The sequence below is a fragment of the Crinia signifera genome, chromosome 11, assembly GCF_055691185.1.
Source record: "Crinia signifera chromosome 11, ASM5569118v1, whole genome shotgun sequence".
NCBI classification, from domain to species: Eukaryota; Metazoa; Chordata; class Amphibia; order Anura; family Myobatrachidae; genus Crinia; species Crinia signifera.
In genome coordinates, this window is record NC_139227.1 from 53,940,557 (window position 1) to 53,964,433 (window position 23,877).

The window sequence follows — 23,877 nt, forward strand, 5'->3', positions numbered from 1 at the left end:
CGGAGGTCCAGATACTCCACCTCTTTCTGGCTGGTTTGGAAGGTGAGTTTGAGGTTAAGCTCGTTGGTATTGAGCTTACCAATGAATTCTATGAAGAGACCAATGTCCCCTTCCCACACAATCAACAGATCGTCGATATAGCGTAGCCATAGTAGTATGTGTTCGGTGTAGGTCTCATGGTCCTCAATAAATACACACTCCCGTTCCCACCACCCCAGGTACAGGTTTGCATATGTGGGGGCACATGTGCTCCCCATAGCAGTCCCCTGTACCTGGAGGTAGAATCTGTCTTCACATACAAAGTAGTTTTTTGAGAGGACAAACCACAATAGTTTAATCAAAAACTCATTGAGTGGGGTGTCACGATCCATGCTCAAGAAGTACCTGGCAGCCTGTATACCGTAAGTGTGGATAATACTGGTATACAGGCTCTCTACATCGCATGTAATCAACCAGGCATTGGTGTCAAGGGTGATTCCCTGTATCTTGTTCAAGACATCCATGGTGTCTTGAACATACGAGGGGAGTGTGGTGACGTACTTTCTTAGATGGTGATCCACAAATTGTGAGGCTTTTTCAGTAAGGCCCCCCATCCCGGATACGATGGGTCTACCGGGAGGGTTCCTCTCACATTTGTGGATTTTTGGCAAAAGGTATAGTGTAGGGATTTTAACACTCTTGACTTGTAAAAAGTCATATTGTGTTTTAACGAGTGTTCCTTCTCTATATGCCTGATCTATCAATCTTTGGTATCCTTGTAGAAAGTCGTCAGTGGGGTTGAAGGTGAGCCTCTTATAACATGAGGTGTCACCGAGTTGGCGTGCCAATTCTACAGTATACTTGTCTCTACCCCACAGTACCACATTGCCCCCTTTGTCAGAAGGCTTGACAATGGTATCCTTCCACCCCCTAATCTCCTTCAATGCTTCTCTCTCCGTGGGGCTGAGGTTGTCCTCATAATGATGAAAGTTTTTCTGGATCTCCAGCTGATCTAGATCTCTGCTAACCACCTCTAAAAAGATTTTGGCCTGTGGGCATATGGAATAATCTGGTGTAAAAGTGGACTTCTTTTTGAGTGTCTTATTTCCAGTGTCACTGGAGGATGTGATAGGGGTATCTGACTCCTCATTCCCATTTAAATTTAATTCATCAAGGATCCGTATCATCCTAATGTCCTGGCTATCAAAAACCTGGTCAATGGATGGTTGTAATGGGTCATTATTCAGAAGGTCATGTACCAGGGTTTCTTGGGAGCTGGAAAGATTCTCAGTTCTTTTTTGAAAGAATTTTTTAAGAAGTATTTTTCTTATATAGAGATGAAGATCTTTCTCATACTCAAAGCGGTTCAAATTTTTAGAAGGTGAGAAGCTGAGGCCTTTATTGAGAAGGGAGATTTGTGCCTCATTGAGAGTGTGGTCCGTGAGGTTGATGATTTTGAGGGAGTCATTCGTTATCTCCTGTGTCTCCTCACCTCTCTGGGATCCTCTCTCCATTCCCTGTACTCTCTCTTTCCTCTTTTTCTTTCCCCGCCTGGTCCTCCTATGTCGCGTCCCAGGTTCTCTCTTAGATCCCTGGGACTGACCCCTAAAAAATCTCGCCTGGGTCTAGCTGTCTGGGATGAGCCTGGTGCATCATTCTCTGAGGAATCCACATCAGAGGTGGTATACCCTGTGTGATTACCGCTGGTCGGTTTTTGACGGTTATTCGCTCCCCATCTATACACCCTATTCATTCTGAAGTCATTCTGGTCTCTTAAAATTTTGTTCTTTTTCCGACTTACTGTCTCCTTTTCAATGTTATCTAATTCTTGTTTTATACGGTGATACATTTTCTGGAATTTCTCCAGGGATTCAAACTTTTTCAGTTTCTCACTCAAAGTAACAATTTCTTGAGTGTGTCTCGTGAGCATTATCTCATCATGCTTTATTAGAATATTCATTAAATTCAAGGAGCAGGTTGTGAGTGTTCTCTCCCATTCTATTTTTAAAGACTCATCTGCAAGTTCAAATGACGGAAATACCCTAGGCCTGAGGCCTCTAGGGGTGATTTGTTGCTTTATATAATTTTCAAAGGTTGCCTTATTCCAGAACGTTCTGGTTTGTCTGGCCATGGCTGATTTAAGGCTATGCATATCATTCTGCCAATCTTCTTGTGCAGTGTCAATATGTGTAATGTCCTTATCAAACATGTTGTCAAGACATCTTTGAAAATTAGTTTGCCTATTTGTCAGCTCTTGGCTGAGGCTAAAGGCAGATGGTGTTGCCACATTAGGTGGGAGAGACATGATAATGGTATCCGGAGCTAACCGGGGGGTTGCCAGGATTATAGATATAGTAAAATATTTCTAGGTATTTGAAGGTAATGTCACAATTGTGCCGTGCTGACCAACCTGAGAAGATGACAAAGTGTCATCAAATTTAGATGCAAAAAACAGGGTGGGGGGTATGAGGGAAGGTCAGTCGCACAGGATTTATAGATTTCACACAGTCATGTGGTATTAGAGGACCCTCAGGACTTCATATAATGAGTTTTTCGTATACTTAAATAGTATGAGGGTGTGCTACCACTGGACACAAAAGTAGGACTTTATTCAGAGAAAGAAAAGAAATGTCTCTACGTGGTGCACCTAAAGATACAGAAATTCTTTAAAAAGTAACTTTTATTTCATATTCATAAAAAACAAGGGTGCAAAATATTGACAGACAGATAACAAACATAGGACACGGACAGTGCAATAAAAAAGGATAAATTTTTATCCTTACACAGTGTGGACCCAATTCCCCAAATGGCCCCTTGTAAATATATATACGTGCTCCTATGGCACTACTGGCAGACACAATGGGACACTTCACAAAAATGTGTGTGCCAAACACAATGGTTTCAAATGTCTGTCAGCCACTGTTTGTGTGTTTCAATAGGCTTGTTCACTGCTGGCTCATGGTATCATGTGGGCTCAGCTCTCATGGTGCTGCTAATTTCCCCGGAGCAGGGTAACTGGGGACGTGGTGTGAATAGCCCTCCCTGATCCTGCCAGGGGGGAATATATACCAAAGTACACCCTATTGGTATAAATACAAATCACAAATATATGGTCACCCTTGCTGTAACATATATGGGGCTGAGCATTTACCCGGCTGGTGGAACCTGGCCAGAACTGCCACTTCTGAGCCAAGATTCTCACTGCTGCCGGGAGATGAGCCGAGGAATGAGCTAACAAGCAGTGGGGGAACGGCACGGGACTGTATATAGACAGGCGGCGTGTATGTGTCACCGCCGTCTGTCTCCCGTCTGATCCCAGATAGACGCACAGAGCTTAAGTAGGCAGCGGCGTGTACACGATAGCGCCGACTGTCTCACTGTGGCTCTGTGATTGGGGAGGCGGCGGTGCAGACGCCTAGCACCGCTGCTCCAGGTAGGCTTACGATCCCAGTGAAAACTGGCGTACGTGAGCCCTACCGTTAGGCAGCCAGAACACACAATAAATTTTCACAATGTCAAATGGGGAGGGGAAGAGGGGAGTCAAAACACACTGATTTAGGTCAGTGTACACTTCGCAAAACGGAGCTTCATCAGGACCAGCCTGGCAAGCCTCCGGAAGCTCCTTTTATACCTGTGGTAAGTAAGTGATCCAATTCAGGTGAGTATGAATGGGTGGGTCCAGGTACCTGCTCCCTGTCAATCACCCTTGGTATGTGGGCGTGAAAAGTCTGACTTAGTGCAGAAATGAGCTAGGAAACTGGGTCCTATGTTTAAACATGAATTGGAGTACCACCTTAGAAATGGTTTCAGGATAAATATATGTAAAAAGGAGAAGGACACCGTTATCTATACGTATGAAGAGAACCATCTTGTGATAGATCTACTTAAATCAATTACATAAAAAAATAATAAAATATATATGAGCAGAAAACATATGTATATTGTAATCTATATGAATAGGGTACTGCCAAATAACGACATGACACAGTGCGGTCACGTAACCGCACTGTGTGTGGTACCCAAATGCACATATCTGGTCTGAGTTAGATGGAGTATCCTCATATGTACCCGAATGTACCATGGGTCTCATGAATATAGTCGATCCTCATAGAAATACATGGTCTGATTTAATGGGAAATGTACAAGTGCATTTTTATCTAAGCGTTTATATCATCTGTGTTCATGTCAGAAACTGGTGATAAAGTAATGTGAAATAATAACACCACTAAGTGGTGAAGATTATGACCTGGACTATATTCCAGGACAAGTGGAAGACAGTGAAAAACATGTGAAAAAATATATGAAAAAACAAACAGAATATATAAGTGCAAAAAAACAAAAAGTGAAAGAAGGAGGGGAGTGAGGAGCCTTGTGTCACGTATCCTAAGTGGGTTCTCTGATTTGAAGGGATGAGATCCCCATATTAAGTGCACCTAAGGGTTCATCTCAGGAAAGATTTTAGAATGAATAGTGTGGGTGCTGTGGTCAGGATGAAGTGGGAAATAAATATGTAAATCAGCCGCGAACGGGTGAGTTTAGTGTCTGGTTTCCTATACGTCATGAATACTATGTAGGAGGTTAAAATATGCAGTGGATACTCTAATAGGATCACCCCAGTGTTGGAAATAAGATGACCTCCTCCCATGGGGGTACACCAGCATATAGGGAGTGTCTCAGATATGTGTGGAACCAAACAGTACCCAGAAGGGGTGGCCGTCTAACAGATTATGAAGATGGGTTTGTAAAAAATTATTATTATGTGACCCTTCCTAGATCACTAACAATGGAAGAGAAAAAAGGTGAATCAGTTTGACTGGGATGCACTCCTGTTCCACAGTAATAAAATATTATTTTTACCTAAAAAAGGTGTATACTTTATTTGTTGACGTATTTGATTATTTTTAGAAGTTTTATTTATTAAACTTTATTAAGAGCTAGTAGGTCATCATTCTGTAATGGTGCTGGATAATACAGTTTGTCAATGATATGAGACCTTAAGGTAAGTAGTGAAAATATTAAAACAAGATATAGATTTAAAGAGAAAAAGAAATTTTAAAGATTAAAAATCACTCTGTGAATATTGTAGCTTGAGTATACTTGTCTAGTTACTGCTTAAATTCCACAGTGTGATAGTGGATTAATGCAGTGCCTGTGTAGGGTGTTTGATTAACACGGTGATATTCTCACTGTCTGTTGTCTAATCAAAGCAATGTATTGCCCTCTGCGTATATATTCCTCAAATGGGGTTGATTCTGCCCACGATAGTTCTATCTGAACCACTGCATATGGTGCAGATGTATAATCCGTACGGACAGGTTTGTCCTACACTAGTACTAGTGCTCACAATCTGCCAGGCAGAGTCACTGGTAATTGTCAAAGGGTGTGCACTCAATTAGTGCCGTGCACACTGTGCGATCTTCCAATTGGATCTATGCTGATCCTATAAGGTGCTCTACATACAATTCATGTGGCACATATACGTGGGTCGTACACACTGTGCAATCTTCCGATTGGATCTGTAATGATCCTGTGCTTCTGAGCTTAAATGGCTGATGTGCTTTATGGTGCACTACATACAGTTCATGTGGCACGTATACATAGGTAGGAACAGTACTGATGGTATGTTGTGCACAGTTTAATGAATCACGTGTTCACATACATGCATTTCTTTATTGGGGAAGATCACTGGTAGGCTGCCAGTACGAATGTGTGATCGCTGGATGTCATACACACTATGCAATCCTCAGGTTGGATCTACACTAGCATTGTGTTTTTGTGCTAAAATAGCTACTGCATTTTGTAATGCGCTGTTAACAAGTTAATATATCACATATACATCAATGAAAGCAAATGCCAGTGGTGTACTGCACACAGTGAGTCACTGTTAACTGCCAAGATGGATCTTCAATCACTGATTGCCATACACACTGTGCAATCCTAAGATTGGATCAACACTCGCACTGTGCTTCTATGTTTTGATAACTCATACGCTTTCTGATGCGCTTATTAACGAGTTCTGATATCACATATACAAGAGTGAAAGCCAATACCAGTGACGTATTTGACAGGCTTAAATGGATTATATGTGCACAGCAAAACAGTTCTCTAACGGGCACAGTTACTGGTAGCTGTCGCAATAAATGTGCAAACACTGATTGCCCTACACACTGTGCAATCCTCAGATTGTATCCCCACTAGTGTTGCGCTTCTGTGTTTTAAATAACCAATGCGCTATTAAGGGTTAGTATAACATATATATGTGAATGGAACTTGTGTCAGATCGTATACACTAGATTCTATGCCAGGATCTCCTTTACTATTGACAGTGATCCATTGCCTGTGTAGGGTGTTTGATTAACACGGTGATATTCTCACTGTCTGTTGTCTAATCAAAGCAATGTGTTGCCCTCTGCGTATATATTCCTCAAATGGGGTTGATTCTGCCCACGATAGTTCTATCTGAATCACTGCATATGGTGCAGATGTATAATCCGTGCGGACAGATTTGTCCTACACTTGTACTAGTGCTCACAATCTGTCAGGCAGAGTCACTGGTAATTGTCAAAGGGTGTGCACTCAATTAGTGCCGTGCACACTGTGCGATCTTCCAATTGGATCTATGCTGATCCTATAAGGTGCTCTACATACAATTCATGTGGCACATATACGTGGGTCGTACACACTGTGCAATCTTCCGATTGGATCTGTAATGATCCTGTACTTCTGAGCTTAAATGGCTGATGTGCTTTATGGTGCACTACATACAGTTCATGTGGCACGTATACATAGGTAGGAACAGTATTGATGGTATGTTGTGCACAGTTTAATGAATCACGTGTTCACATACATGCATTACTTTATTGGGCAAGATCACTGGTAGGCTGCCAGTACGAATGTGTGATCGCTGGATGTCATACACACTATGCAATCCTCAAGTTGGATCTACACTAGCATTGTGTTTTTGTGCTAAAATAGCTACTGCATTTTGCAATGCGCTGTTGACAAGTTAATATATCACATATACATCAATGAAAGCAAATGCCAGTGGTGTACTGCACACAGTGAGTCACTGTTAACTGCCAAGATGGGTCTTCAATCACTGATTGCCATACACACTGTGCAATCCTAAGATTGGATCAACACTCGCACTGTGCTTCTATGTTTTGATAACTCATACGCTTTCTGATGCGCTATTAACGAGTTCTGATATCACATATACAAGAGTGAAAGCCAATACCAATGACGTATTTGACAGGCTTAAATGGATTATATGTGCACAGCAAAACAGTTCTCTAACAGGCACAGTTACTGGTAGATGTCGCAATAAATGTGCAAACACTGATTGCCCTACACACTGTGCAATCCTAAGATTGTATCCCCACTAGTGTTGCGCTTCTGTGTTTTAAATAACCAATGCGCTATTAAGGGTTAGTATAACATATATATGTGAATGGAACTTGTGTCAGATCGTATACACTAGATTCTATGCCAGGATCTCCTTCACTGTTGACAGTGATCACTGAGTGTACACGTGCTGCTAGCGCTGTCAGAACATGACACTATGCGCTGCTGTACACGAGTAATGATTGTGGCTATACGCCAGTGTGGGCAAGGACGCTCACTCTCCTATTAATGCCTGTTGCCAGGGATGTAATCCCCTTGGCCGGCGTGTGCTGCTGCGCCTCAGCGCTACTCGCACAGGAGCTGCTGAGCTAACTAAACAGAGGTATTTTTACATGAGACAAACAGACATTACATAATTTAACAGGCTAAATTGCTACAATTTCACAGAGGAGGGCTGCCAATGCGCATTTCACTAAGTAGCTTTTTCAAGGCTATCACCTGAATTGTATGTAGAGCACCTTATAGGATCAGCATAGATCCAATTGGAAGATCGCACAGTGTGCACGGCACTAATTGAGTGCACACCCTTTGACAATTACCAGTGACTCTGCCTGGCAGATTGTGAGCACTAGTACTAGTGTAGGACAAACCTGTCCGTACGGATTATACATCTGCACCATATGCAGTGGTTCAGATAGAACTATCGTGGGCAGAATCAACCCCATTTGAGGAATATATACGCAGAGGGCAATACATTGCTTTGATTAGACAACAGACAGTGAGAATATCACCGTGTTAATCAAACACCCTACACAGGCACTGCATTAATCCACTATCACACTGTGGAATTTAAGCAGTAACTAGACAAGTATACTCAAGCTACAATATTCACAGAGTGATTTTTAATCTTTAAAATTTCTTTTTCTCTTTAAATCTATATCTTGTTTTAATATTTTCACTACTTACCTTAAGGTCTCATATCATTGACAAACTGTATTATCCAGCACCATTACAGAATGATGACCTACTAGCTCTTAATAAAGTTTAATAAATAAAACTTCTAAAAATAATCAAATACGTCAACAAATAAAGTATACACCTTTTTTAGGTAAAAATAATATTTTATTACTGTGGAACAGGAGTGCATCCCAGTCAAACTGATTCACCTTTTTTCTCTTCCATTGTTATTGCTCATTTTTGAATCAGGGGATTAGCACCCTAAATTGCCAGGAAAGATATTTATAAAAATTTCCAGCGAATATAAGCACAATTATTCCACGATACCATACATTGCTTCAAAAGCACCTTATGGTGCGGGTCTCTCCACTTCTTCCCTTCCTAGATCACCTAGGATCATATATGGGTCACCCCTGGACTCCAAAAGACAATGATGGGAGAACCAGAGAAATGGGATGGAAGTGGCTTCCAATATGAATCAGGTACGTATAAGGTCAGACTGTGCATATAGGGAATAGGAATCTGATAGATGACGTGGGTAAGTATATGTAAGAATATATAATTTTCAGAGTTCACTTGGACTCAAACACACAAAAATCGCCTCTGCTTTCCCCAAATAAAGGGGGGGTTTACAGAAGGTGCCAGAAAGAAGGAGGTATAGTTAATGATAATACAATACATCGAAACCGGTTTAGGTGAGGCTGATACCCTCATCCATATGATTACGTGAAAAAGAGATTTGTGAAGGAGAGAAGGGAAAATGAGCAAGGACAATCGTGAATGGAGGAATCATAAGAACACCGTGAAATTGTTTTCCTCATTGAGTCCATGAGGTGTCATGGTATTCATTAGAAAGATGAGGCGGGTTTCCTGTTTCAAGAGTTCACGGTCCCAGTCACCTCTCCTGATCCCCATATCAATTTTCAGCATCCCAAAGGCTTTGAGACCATGGGGATTGCTGCCATGGTGTCTCAGAAAATGCCTTGCGACTGGTGTCAAGGTTTTGAAAAGAGAGCTATCTCTAGGGGCATTCCTGATATTGAGATGGTGCTCTGACAGTCTCTTTTTCAGTGGTCGGCGGGTTTTGCCAATGTAGTGCTTTCCGCAGGGGCATTCCAAGTTATAGATAACCCCTGCGGTGTCACATGTGATGTATTGTCCTATTTTCCAATCCTTCCCATATCTGTCTGTATAGGAGTGACATGTGGTCATCATGGGACACGTTTTACAGGTACCACATTTAAAAGAGCCCTTCTTGAAGATCAGTTTGCGGGTCTCTTTTTCAAGATGGCTGTGGACCAGGACGTCCCTCAAGTTATCGCTCCGTCTCCAACTGATATCAACCCTATCTCCCAAAACTCTTTCCAGATCTTTATCAGTTTTGAGGATATGAAGATGTTTATTAAGGACACTCTGAACTTCTCGCCATTCCCGGCAGAAGGTCCCAATGAACCTGATCTTTTCTGGTTGGTCATTCTTTTTATTGCCCGGGACTAGGAGCTGTTCTCTTTTGTACCTGCAGACTTCTTTTCTGGCCTTGCGTATGTTTTCACTGGGATCGTAAGCCTACCTGGAGCAGCGGTGCTAGGCGTCTGCACCGCCGCCTCCCCAATCACAGAGCCACAGTGAGACAGTCGGCGCTATCGTGTACACGCCGCTGCCTACTTAAGCTCTGTGCGTCTATCTGGGATCAGACGGGAGACAGACGGCGGTGACACATACACGCCGCCTGTCTATATACAGTCCCGTGCCGTTCCCCCACTGCTTGTTAGCTCATTCCTCGGCTCATCTCCCGGCAGCAGTGAGAATCTTGGCTCAGAAGTGGCAGTTCTGGCCAGGTTCCACCAGCCGGGTAAATGCTCAGCCCCATATATGTTACAGCAAGGGTGACCATATATTTGTGATTTGTATTTATACCAATAGGGTGTACTTTGGTATATATTCCCCCCTGGCAGGATCAGGGAGGGCTATTCACACCACGTCCCCAGTTACCCTGCTCCGGGGAAATTAGCAGCACCATGAGAGCTGAGCCCACATGATACCATGAGCCAGCAGTGAACAAGCCTATTGAAACACGCAAACAGTGGCTGACAGACATTTGAAACCATTGTGTTTGGCACACACATTTTTGTGAAGTGTCCCATTGTGTCTGCCAGCAGTGCCATAGGAGCACGTATATATATTTACAAGGGGCCATTTGGGGAATTGGGTCCACACTGTGTAAGGATAAAAATGTATCCTTTTTTATTGCACTGTCCGTGTCCTATGTTTGTTATCTGTCTGTCAATATTTCGCACCCTTGTTTTTTATGAATATGAAATAAAAGTTACTTTTTAAAGAATTTCTGTATCTTTAGGTGCACCACGTAGAGACATTTCTTTTCTTTCTCTGAATAAAGTTCTTCTGTGTGTAGTTTTAAAATCTTTGTAATCATTTTTATAACTACGCTACACTGAAGTGTTCTTGGAAATAAATAATTCATATTCCGAGTTCTGATTTTGTGTTTGTAGGATTTACACTAAGAGGGCGGCTTTTCACTACAAGCCTTTTTATATATTGTATTGTGTATCTGAACGTATGCAAGCTATATAAGACCTTATATAGGGGACCCGTGTGTCCAAAGTAAACCCCAGTCACGGACAAAATTGCTCAGGTTGACATATCAAGAGGAGCAACCTGTGGGTCTGTTACACATATAAACTACAACTTTCAGTCTGATCTGAAAGCCAAGAGTCTCCTCTTTCATATGGTGCCAGTTTCATGGACGGACATGTTACCAGTGGACAGGGCCGGATTAACAATGGGCCTGATGGAGCTATAGCTCCAATCCCACTCTCCAAATAGGTCCATTTTGTAACTAAGGGCTTTCCGAAGAGCCCAGCCCCGCGTCGCTAGCACCACGAGAACCAGAGATACCGCCAGGCTAACCTGGAACGGTTTCCCCATAGGATAACCCGCTAATTCCAACCCCCACCCGGTTCCAACGGCTGCCAGTTTCCCCTCCCATCCCAGAAGCTCCAGGTTGATCTCAGTCGAACCCAAATCACTGGGCCTCCAATCTGATACCTGGTCCATATGGGTTCATTGGTTCTAGAGATATTGCGGGGAAACCAATTTTTTTTCATTTCTGAAATGTAATTTCATGGCTGTATTTCTCTGGAACCAAACAGCCCAGTTTCACAGGATCAAAATCATTCGAAGCCTACATGTTCCAAAGATATAGCTGGTTGTTTAAAGGGGGGGCAGGGTGTTTTTTTCTCACCCTCACACCAGAAAATGCAGGGACTAGGCTGGTGTAAAAGGGGCCAGTCCGGGAATGTCCCTGCATGATCCTTGAACCATATTCCTGGGTAAGTCACATTTTCGGGTGTGAAAGGGGTATTATTTCAAATAGCCAGGCCATGCAGTGCTCTGAATACAGCCGGGGAGCCCCCTGCTCTCTGCCCGGCTGTCATTTCTGCCCGGCGGTGGCTGTCCACCAGTTACCACGAGCATGTATTCCCCCTTGGTAATGAGCATGGAACCCCTGGCAATGAGCATGGAACCCCTGGCAATGAACATGTAGGTAAGCCACACTTATGCAGCATAATTTTTAATAGGCATTATGGTGTTTGGCATAATATGTAATGGAGATTATGGTGTGTGGCTTATTAAGTAATGGACATTATAGTGTAAATTTTTATGAAGCATATTGTGCATCATTGCTCAATCTGTTTGGTATACTGCAGGCATGTCCAAACTATGGCCCTCCAGCTGTTTTGACAAGTCCCATCATGCATTGCCACAGTTTTGCTATTAGGGAATGCTAAAACTATGTCAAGGCATGCTGGGACGTGTAGTTTCACAACAGCTGGAGGGCCACTGTTTGGACATGCCTGGAATAGTGTGTATTTTGGCTCAATCCATGTGGCAAAAATTTGAATTTTGCCTTAATCCATGTGCCATAGTGTGAATTTTGGCTCAATCGGTGTGAATTTTGGCTCATTCCATGTGGCATAATGTGTAAGAGTAATTGTACTAATGTGTTGCATGATTTGTATATGGGTTATATGGTGTGGTAAACTTAGGTGACCACATAAAAGGTGCTGAAATGTTGTCTACCAAGTTTCGGCTTTCAGTATTTTTTTTATGACTGGAATGCCGCCTCACCCCGCAAGTATCTTAGGACATCAGTGTCATGCTGGTGCACCTTTGGAGTGCACCCGCCAATATATCTCCCTGCATTTTTCCTATGCCAGCCCCCTGCCTTTTCCAGGCATATATAATTAGTTGAAAGTATTTACACAAATACAGACACACCCATGAGTAGACCACCCAACCACTGGTCATGCTCCCACACATTATTAGGTGCTGGCCACAACCCCTATTATTGCGCATAATAGGCCCTTGATAATTTTCAGCTCCAGGCCCATTTAGACCTTAATCTGGCTCTGCCAGTGGAGTACCCCAGGGATCTGTACTTGGACCAGTGCTCTTTAATATCTTTGTTAGTGACATTGCAAATGGTATTGAAGGGAAAGTATGCCTTTTTACAGATGACACAACGATATGCAACAGAGTAGACACACCAGGAGGGGTAAATCAAATGACTGATGATCTAGGTAAAAGAGCATGGCAACTACAGTTTAATGCTAAAAAATGCAAAATTATGCACTTGGGACCCAAAAACCCCAAAGCTCAATATAGTATCAAGTGTACTATAATGGAAACTGCTGAGGAGGAAAAGGATCTAGGAGTCACTATTTCAAGTGACTTAAAGGCAGGAAATCAATGTAGCAAAGCAATGAGGAAGGCTACTCAGATGCTTGGTTGCATAGGGAGAGATATCAGTAGCAGAAAAAAAAGAAGTAATAATACCACTTCATAGGTCATTGGTACGGCATCATCTGGAATACATTGTCCAGTTCTGGAGACCATATGTTCAGAAGGATATAAATACATTAGAGAGTTTACAAAGAAGGGCAACTAAAATGGTGCATGGCCTACATCACAAAACTTACCTGGAAAGACTAAAAGATCTTAACATGTATAGTTTAGAGCAGAGAAGGGAAAGGGGGGACATGATAGAAATATTCAAATATATGAAGGGTTTTACCATAGTACAGGAGGGAAAGTTTCAAAGGAAAATAAGTAATAGAACACCAGGACATGCATTGAAACTGGAGGGAGGTAGGTTCAGGGGAAATGTTAGATAAAATTACGTCACAGAACGGGTAGTGGATAAGTGGAATAGCCTCCCATCAGAGGTGGTAGATGCTAAGACAGTAGAACAATTTAAACATGCTTGGGATAGGCATATGAATATCCTTACAAAGAAATAAGGATCAAAAAGGATTGAGATTACCTGAAGGATAAAAAAGGGGCAGACTAGATGGGCCAAATGGTTCTTATCTGCTGTCAAATTCTATGTTTCTAGGTTTCAAGTCTCTAGGATACATAAAACCGGAGATATCAGAGTGCAAAGTAGACATTATTTTCCCCATTGACTAGAATGGACCCATTAATTCAGACCCACCATGGGTTCTGACCCTTGCAGTTACCCTTTCCTGGGTCTCAGAAACTTGGGGTTCATATCCTCTGGAAGATAAATGTCTCCTTTTCCATATGCAAAAAATTCTGTGCCAATTGGACAAAAAACAGAGAAATGAAGCTTTAAGCTCATTTTATTTTATCCATAAGGTTAAGGTTTAGCAATGCTATGTTAGCATGCTTTTACACCAACGCTACTGACTCTGTAACAAATGCTGTGGTTCCTGCTGCATGGAGTCGCACAATAAAGGCTTTTATGGAAAAAAAAATGACAGAAATCAAACATGGGTTTCAAGTGTGTAGAGTGGCACAGTTGTCCACTAGACTACACCACTTGGTGATGTGTATGTAGAGTGCTCTGTTCCAGAAACATGAGTCGTACAGCGTCTCAGACACTCCCATTGTGGATTAGTGTTGATGGTACTGTATTTAGCCCACAAAAACCCCGCCTCCCTTCCCCGGGAGACTTTTTATGGAGAATACAATGGAAGAGGCTGATTCAGTCGATCTGGCTGAGGAAAGGTGCTATACAGACACCGTGTGCATAATGCATAGTATTAAACATTGCACAGCATGCTCTATGCATGCTCTATGGTACTTGCACATGGAGGTACTTTTATGGAGAGAGGGGGGTGGCCGAGGACTGTATGGAGTAGCATGCATAGTGCAGGCTCTCCTCCACTAATTACCTCCTTGTGCCCATCCTGAACTGCCCTCCCGGGGCAAAACACCTCTTCCACCAGCTGAACACTCCTAGCACGTCTGGTGCCCCCATTCCCCCCATTCTGAGGCTCCTGGGATGCTGAAAGTGGTGCTCCAGCAGCGCGTGAGATGCCATCCCCATCATCCCCGCCATAGGTTGCCCTGCTCGCTCTCTTACCCGGCTCCCGACATCTGAAGTGGCGGTTGCGGGCAGCTACTACCCGCCTCCACTGCTGACAGTGCTGCGGCGGCTCCATCTTTGCTGGTGAGCCTGGTGCCCTCCTCCCTGCCTGGCTCCTGCTCTCTGCATCGGGGCCTCCTCTCTCCAAGGAACCCAGCGCCACGCTGATGGACGGCTCCCTTGGAGTGGTGAGTCGCTTCCCTTCTCCTCCCCCTGGGGCTGACAGCTATCCCTGGAAGTCTACTGCGGCCACATCTGTAGTCAGGGCTACAATACTAACTAATACTTACTAAGAATACGAATACAAAAAAATCGTATTCGTATTCTAAATACGAATGAATACGACTGGTGTAGTCGTATTTTAATTCGGATTCCGGAGGATAATTGATTAATTCATTGGTCAATTATCCTCCGGAATCCGAATGAAAATACAACTACACCAGTCGTATTCATTCGTATTCCGGAGGATAATTTACTAATCAGTCGTTTTTTACTTGATTCGTATTATCCGATGGCGTAATGATTCGTATTAGCCGGCCTTATATACGGCCGCTAATACGAATTCATATAGCCAGTCTGCATGGATCAGTCAGATCCGTGCAGGCTGCAATGTGTAAAAAAATTTAGAAAAATAAATAAATAAATAAAAACAGCACCAGGCTGAAAGAGCCAGGGTTGGTAATAAAAAAATCAGGAAACCAACCAAATAGGGGTACCCCGATTTTGTAAAACCAGCCCCAGGCTCCAGGGCTGGTTACCAAAATACGGGGGACAAAATGACTAGGGGTCCCCCGTATTTTAAGAACCAGCCCCAGGCCAAACCAGCCAGCAGGGTAATGTCACAGCCGGGGGACACTTATTATATAAGGTCCCGTGGCCAAAGCATTAACCCTACTGACCAGTCAGCCTAGCCAGGGGCCCTGGGGGAGTGGGGACACCCCCCCCAATAAAGCTCCCCCCCCCCCTCCAGGACTGGTGCTGTCCCTGGTGACCCTGGGCGGTTGTCACCGGGCTGATTAAGTGTAAAAAAAGAATAAACTATTGTTTAATACTGTGGAACTATGAGTCCCCGCATGCTGGGACTTGGAGAACCACAAGTCCCAGCATGCGGGGCAATAAAGGGCTCGCTGGCACTTGTAGTTCCACAGTATTAAAAATAGTGAAATAAACACACACTGACACATGAAAAATAAAACTTTAATACATCCAAAGCCCACACATACTGATACTTACCTATCTTGATCCCGTCGGTAGGTCCCTGGGTTCGGGGTCTGGTGCTCCTGGGTCCGTGGTCCGGTGCTCCAGGGTCTGGTGCACCAGGGTCCAGTGCCTTGGTTCCTGGGTCCGGGGCTGCAGAGTCCGGGGTCCGGGACCTTGGTTCCTGGGCTGGTCTGGGGCTCCAGAATCCGAAGAAATCCATAGGGGTACCTGTGGAAAAAATCCAATTCACTAAAGGTGAAGATCACATCCTCTTCTATCCGACGTAGTCCTGGTCTTCAGAAAATAACAAACACCGGACTGTTCCGGCCGCTACCCCACGATGGACTGAGGAGAGACGCAGATGTTTCATCTTCCGCGCCTCTCCTCCGAATGATTCTATTTGCCGCCTAGCGGCCAATCAGGAACCGAGAAAGTCAGCTCAGTAGGGATGAATGCTTTGGCAGGGGGGACTTGTATAAAAAGTATCCCCCCGGCTGTGGCATTATCCTGCTGGCTGGTTTGTCCTGGGGCTGGTTCTTATAATACAGGGGACCCCTAGTCATTTTGTCCCCCGTAATTTTGGGAACCAGCCCCGGCCCTGGAGCCTGGGGCTGGTTTAAAAAAAAAAAAAAATCGGGGAACCCCTATTTGCCGGGTTTCCTGATTTTTTTATTACCAGCCTGGTGCTGGTTACGGCTGTGGGGGGGACCCCACGCTGTTTTATTTATTTATTTTTCTGTTTTTTACACACTGAAGCCTGCAAGGATCTGACTGATCTGTGCAGGCTTCTGCCAAATAGGACAGGAAAATAAAGTGTATTTTCCTGCCATATTTGGCCGGCCATTTGTGCCCATTTTACGCCAACTAGGAATCACCATCCTTTTGAATGGGGATTCCTGACGTATTCTTTTGATGGTGTATTCATTTGTATTTGTAAATACAAATACGAATGTCCCATCAATACGAATACGAAAAATTTTGATTTTTGGCATAGTAAATGCCAAAAATACGAATACGCCCCCCAAAAAATCGTACTTTCCTATGAAAATATGATTATTATTTTTTTACGAATTCATCTTAGTAATTTTCCCCCTGAGCCTCCATTATATCCCCATGCAGGGTGGCCATTACACCCTGCCTGACTGAGCTACTCTGGTGAGTCACTCTCACTTTCACTGCTCTTCAACTGGGGCTGCCTGCCCTTATACACCTACTGCATCTGTATTGACACCCTCTTTGCTCTATATACAGAGCAAAGAGGCCGGCACTCAGGTCTGGGGGTAATGCCAAAAGGACTGGCTCCGGTGCCCTCTTTCAAGAGGGTATGTATCCTCAGGGAATATATGGCAGTAATAAGCGGCACTCAGAGGCTGTTGAAGCGGTGAAACCAATAGGAATATTTATTCCATGTGCAGGGATCAAAACGTTTCGGAGCTCGCAGGCTCCGTCGTCAGTTCAAAGTAAGCCTTACTTTGAACTGACGACGGAGCCTGCGAGCTCCCAAACGTTTTGATCCCTGCACATGGAATAAATATTCCTATTGGTTTCACCACTTCAACAGCCTCTGAGTGCCGCTTATTCCTGCCATATATCAGGGCCGTAACTAGGGGGGGGGGGCTAGGGGGTCACGCGCACCGGGCGCTGGAGGGTGGGGGCGCTAGTGTGTAGTGCTAGTGTAGTGTGGGGTTCCGGGGACTGGTGGGTTAACGCCAGGTCCTAGCGGGGTCCCGGGGACTGGTGGTTTAACTCCGGCTCCTAGCGCTGCCGGACGGTGGGCGGGAAGCAGGTTTTGAAAAGACTTGCCGGATGCGGATTGGCTGAATTCAGCCAATCAGCGTCCGGCAAGTCTTTTCAAAGTCATCAGCGCTTCCCGCCGCCAGGCAGATAGCGCTAGGAGACGGAGTGAGTGAAGGCTGCCGCTACACCAGTCCCTCGACCCCTGGACGCTGCACACAGGTATGTGTAGGGACTGGATAGGTAGGGACTGGTGTAGCGGCAGCTTTCACATACACAGCCACTCACTATTTGCCTGGCGGCTTTCACATACACAGCCGCTCGCTATTTGCCTGGCGGCGGGAAGCGTTGATGATTTTGAAAAGACTTGCCGGACGCTGATTGGCTGATTTCAGCCAATCAGCGTCCGGCAAGTCTTTTCAAAATCTGCCTCCCACCCACCGCCTGGCAGCGCTAGGAGCCGGAGTTAACCTTCTCCAGTCGCCGGACCCCGCTGCCTGTCCCCAAGGCAGTGATTTGGGGGGGGGGGGAGGGGGCGACCAAATGACTGCCGACCCGGGCGCCGAAACACCTAGTTTCGGCCCTGCATATATATATATATATATATATATATATATATATATATATATGAAAAGAAAAGGGGTTGTGACCCAAACCTGCGCTTATAGGTGAGCAGCACTACTCTAAGACCCCGCTGCCAGTGGGAGTCTAATGTAAAAGATGAAAAGGGAAGGTGTAGAGGTGCACTCAGAAGATGGTTTCACCAGTCCACAAATTGTAAAAGTAAATACTAAATATTTATTCTACATAATAAAACAATTTAAAATACATTTCTTGTAATAGTTTACAAAGATTTTCGGTGGATCATTGTAGTCCAATTCAAGACTTCGACCATAGGTGCAGAATGATCATGCGAGAAACCATACGCGTTTCATCCCCTAGGGACTTCTTCAAGGGTAATACACCAAGATCAATTAATTTTTTACACCTTGATTAGGTACATATATATTGAAACACACTCTGGGATGTGTACTTGGGGTGGTGTGGTCACCGTTGTTACTCTGACAACCCTGTGATGCGCCACTTAGTGAATAATGTAACGATTTCAGAACAAGGGGCGCAATGTAACACCTCTCCAACTGATGCCTTTTTCAACTTAACAGTCGATTCTGCTTTCCAGTCCTGTGTATCCCAGCCTGCTGCAGCTAGACTACATATATATATATATATATATATATATATATATATATATATATATATATATATATATATATATATATATATATAGACGAGGGTTTGTTCGGCACTCCGGACAAAAAGGTTAAGCACCGCGGTGCCTTCCTCCGCAATCAGTATAGAAGAGGTGAACCAGGGGCTTGTGGTGGGGCTCCCAGAAATAAGGCGGCACTCACGGAGTGCCGCCTTATTTCTGGGAGCCCCACCACAAGCCCCTGGTTCACCTCTTATATATATATATATATATATATATATATATATATATATATATATGGTACTTGTGGAGTATCACGGCTCCCATCGTATGGCATCGTATGCCATATGTAGTGGCATACGATGCGATACGATGTTTTACCGATTTTTGACCATTTTTGCTCAAAAATCGTATGCCATCGCATGGCATCGTATGCCATATGTAGTGGCATACGATGGCATACGATGCGATACGATGTTTTACCGATTTTTGACCATTTTTGCTCAATAATCGTATGCCATCGCATGGCATCGTATGCCATATGTAGTGGCATACGATGCGATACGATGTTTTACCGATTTTTGAGCATTTTAGCTCAAAAATCGTATGTGATTGCATCGGGTGCCATACGATGGCATCCGATGCGATGGCATCCGATTTTGCATTGAAATGCATCAGAATGCATTGAAATGTGTATTAAACTTGTGAAATGCCCCCAAATGCCATTTTTCATAGTGCACCACCCCCACTATCAACATCAACCCGAAGCGTGGCGAGCGGCGGCGGTACGCGTCCTACGACCTTTTCATACCCCCACTATCCACGTCGGCGTGGAGTTGAGAATAGAATAGTGTGGCGAGCGCAGCGAGCCACCGAGCCCGAAGCGTGGCGAGCGAAGCGAGCCCCGCGTGGGGACGCGGATACCTGTGAAGCCCGCGAGGGGACGCGTATAGCTGTGAAGGTATCCGCGTCCGCTCGCCACGCGTATGGCATCCGATGCAATCGCATACGATTTTTGAGCTAAAATGCTCAAAAATCGGTAAAACATTGTATCGCATCGTATGCCACTACATATGGCATACGATGGCATACGATTTTTGAGCAAAAATGCTGAAAAATCGGTAAAACATCGTATCGCATCGTATGCCATCGTATGCCACTACATATGGCATACGATGCCATTCGATGGCATACGATTTTTGAGCAAAAAGGGTCAAAAATCGGTAAAACATCGCATCGCATCGTATGCCACATGCGATGCGATTTTTAGCATACGATCTGCATACGATGCAGGTCGTGGGAGCCGTGATACTCCACAAGTACCATATATATATATATATATATATATATATATATATATATATATATATATATATATAGACTATATATATTTATATATAGAGACTCTGCCTTCATCGAACTCTGGACTTTCTACACATCCTTGGTGCACAGGAGCGCAAAAAGAAAAGTGGATCGCCAAAACCTTCAACATGGTGAGCTGGCGGTATCACGCTGACCCACAAGTAGTACATATCCCGCTTATCCATCTGGAATATATATCCTGCTCCTGCTTACCCACGTGGTCTATGTATCACGCTGACTCACATGAAAAAAAAAAAATACCGCTGACTCACATAGAGTATGTATCCCATTCCCCCTGCCCCATGTGGAATACTGTACGTATCCCGCTCCTGCTGATCCACCTGGGGTATGTATTCTGCTCCCGCAACCCACGTTTAGTACATATCCTGCTCCCGCTGACCCACGTGGAGTACATATTCTGCTCCCGCTAACCCACGTGTAGTACATATCCTGCTCCTGCTGACCCACATGGGAGTACATATTCTGATTCCGCTGAGCCACGTGGGAGAACGTATTCTGCTCCCGCTGACCCACGTAGAATATGTATCCTAGTTCTGCTGACCCACGTGGAGTACATATCCTGCTCACCCATGTGGAGTATGTATCCCAGTCCTACTGACCCACGTTGAGTATGTATCCCGTTCCTGCTGACCCGCAAGGAGTATGTATCCCAGTCCTGCTGACCCATGTGGAGTATGTATCCCACTCCTACAGACCCCACGTACAGTATGTATCCTGCTCCAGCTGACCCATGTGGAGTATGTATCCCGATTCTGCTCAAGGTAAAAGTGCAATGCAGATGCCAGTAAAAACTTAACTGGGAGATACTCGTCCAACATTAAATATAATTATATATTTCATATGGATTGGCTTGAAGCTTCTCTTTAAAAAGAAGTTTGTACCAAGACATTTTTTGCCACTTGGGCTACATAGAGATCTTACCACTCTCTACTAGTCAAGCCATATTTTAATGTTTTAAAAACACCTTATGGTTTGAAACACGTGTTTTTCTCAATGACCCTCCAATTTCTCTCTCTCTGGATGGTTTTCGGTTATGATTATTTTGAGTATTTGTATTGATTATGTGATATTACATTATGTTTGCTGTATTGTCACACTTTGAAGCTTTAATAAAAGAAAGTGTTTTTTTTTTTTAAACCTGTAACTTGGTATAGATACAGAATAGAGAAGGTTTTTGATGTATGCCAGTGTGAATGCCAGCGGGTAACCCCTGAAGACTCCCAACCTCCTCCTTCTGGCCTAGGGCTACAGAAATGTATGATCGCATCCGTCTAGTGCAGTGGTTCCCAACCCTGGTCCTCAAGTACCCCCAACCAGGGACGTGCAGTCAGGGGAGGCAGAGCCTCCCCTGTCATAATGATAAAAATAATAAAAAGAAGATATTTATATATCTTCTTTTATTATTTTCATCATTTCTACCTCTCCGGCTGCCTCCCACCTTCTTACACTGCTGCATGTGAGGGTGGGAGGCAGCGGGAGAGGTGCCTCCCGCTGTTAACATTAAAACTCCGGGCAGCGGGGGGCAGGTAGGGGTGGGCAGGGGGCAGCAATGGGCTGTAAAAGCCCATTGAAAATGAATGGGGAAGCGGCACGTATCGCATGTACCGGCGGCCGCTGCATATGTAGCACCGCCATGTCCGGGGGGGGGGGGGGGTGGGTGGTGAGGTCAGTGCCTCCCCAGGCAATGACCTCACCGCATGTCACTGCCCCCAACAGTGCACGTTTTCTAGGTCACCCGGCAGGTGCACTCATTATTCAGGAACATTTGAAAAGATCCACAGGTGGAGCTATTTATGGCACTTGTGATTCTATGTGGAGACCTGCAAAACTTGCACTGTTGGGGGTACTTGAGGACCAGGGTTGGGAACCACTGGTGTAGTGTACAGTCTAAGGCCACTAGATCACAGGCAGCATTCGTATATATTACCCACAATGTACCACAGGCCTGTTGGGTTGGGATCATTTGGTCTACAGCATGATAGTCGACAGTCGTTCGGTCGACATGGGAAAAGGTCGACATGGGTCTAGGTCCAAAGGTCATTAGTTCGACAATGTCTAGGTTGACAGTCAAAAGGTCGACATGGGGGTTTTCACAGTTTTTTACCTGAATGTCAACACAGTTGACATGGACACAGTTTAAAGTGCACCGCATCCCCTCGCTATGCGTCGGGCACACTATTTTATTCTCCCACCACGCCCTAGTGGATGGTAGGGCATGAAATACCACCTGTCGGCACATGTTGGCTCAAAAAACAGTGAAAAAACCCATGTTGACATTTTGAATGTCGACCTAGACACTGTCCAACCAATGACCTTTCGACCTAGAACCATGCTGACCTAATGGTGTCGACCATCATGCTGTAGACCAAATGACTGCATCCCGGCCTGTTTGGGCTATTATATTGTCTAATACACAAAACACAGTCATTGTGATCAGTCTTTGGTTAGTTACAGACCTTGATAGTCAGCTGAGTGTCCCTCACGGTACATTTCCTGGTGGGATAGAAGGTAAAAACCACTTGTGCTTGTTGTCCAGGTGCCAGACAGCCGCTGCTTGGGGAAAGGGTCAGAAATTCCTGCAGCAGCTGAGGCGCAGACAGTACAGAAGAGAAGCTGAAGGAGAACTCTCCGTTATTGATGACATGGAACTGCAGAGTGGAGCTGTCATTAATATCCACCTGTTCAGAGAGAAAGGGGTGATAGCTGAAGCTGGGCGCTCTGGTAACATACTGGGTAAAGTGTACCACACAGGAAAAAAAGTCACAGATGCCACAGACCTAGCACCTAACTCCTTATTAATTGTCTCACCTGTCCTAGGTCAATCTCATTATTTTCCTGAGCGGACAGGGTGGTGATTGTGCCCAGGCTGTCTTGGCACTGAATCCAGGCTTTGGTGGAGTGCCCTTCAGCTTTCACATTCAGATACAGGGGTTCCGTTTTGGTCTTTATGTCACAAATTAGGTTAATATTTACCTCTCCGACCATGGATGGCTTGAGGTGAACACTGATGGGAATCCTGGTAGGGCAGAGAGGTGGTTACTGGCACATTGGTGAAGTCTGAGGACAGACAGGCTTACTTAATATAATAGAACGTGGATAGTGTGTGTACAGATGAGAGGAGAAATGATGAATATAGCCACAATGCTTCAACAACCAGGCAGCTGATCATCATGGCATGTGTGCACCAGGACATGTGCAAGGGGACGTATCCATGACTAATTATGTCACACTTATGTCTACACACCCATACTCTACGTAGATTTCCCTGCCCCTGTTACCCTACCCTGTTGGTATAACGGGACATAAATCTTCACTATATATATATATAAAAAAAAAAAAAAAAGATTTATGGTGCATAGTATGGAAACATGTATGTATGTCAGATTTTCGCAAGAATATAAAACCAGAATGTAGTCCCCCCCAGTAGAAGAAGTCATACCAGAGGAGGAAATATCATTGGTGGAAGAAGTTCCACTGGAGGAAGAAATCCCACAGCAGAAAAAGTCCCATAGGTGCTAAAGGCATATTAGTGGTTCCTCCAACAGGTGGATTGGAAGAAGTCCCACCACCAGAGAAGAAAAAAAAAAGTACAGGGCAAAGACATTACATTAGAGGATAAAGTCTCACCAGAGGAAGAAGTACAATACAAATACCCCCA

General features: G+C 44.4%; 1 protein-coding gene across 5 annotated transcripts in view; it reads right to left on the reverse strand.

Annotated features, from left to right (window-relative positions):
• Positions 1–23,877, reverse strand: part of HYDIN (HYDIN axonemal central pair apparatus protein) — a 464,418-nt gene that overhangs the window by 37,246 nt on the left and 403,295 nt on the right. For all 5 annotated transcript variants that reach the window (XM_083165003.1, XM_083165004.1, XM_083165002.1 and 2 more), the window contains 2 exons: positions 23,028–23,235; positions 22,676–22,897 (listed from right to left, as the gene is read on the reverse strand). In XM_083165003.1, coding sequence (XP_083021129.1) covers positions 22,676–22,897; positions 23,028–23,235 — 430 coding nt within the window. The remainder of the gene's footprint in view (positions 1–22,675; positions 22,898–23,027; positions 23,236–23,877) is intronic.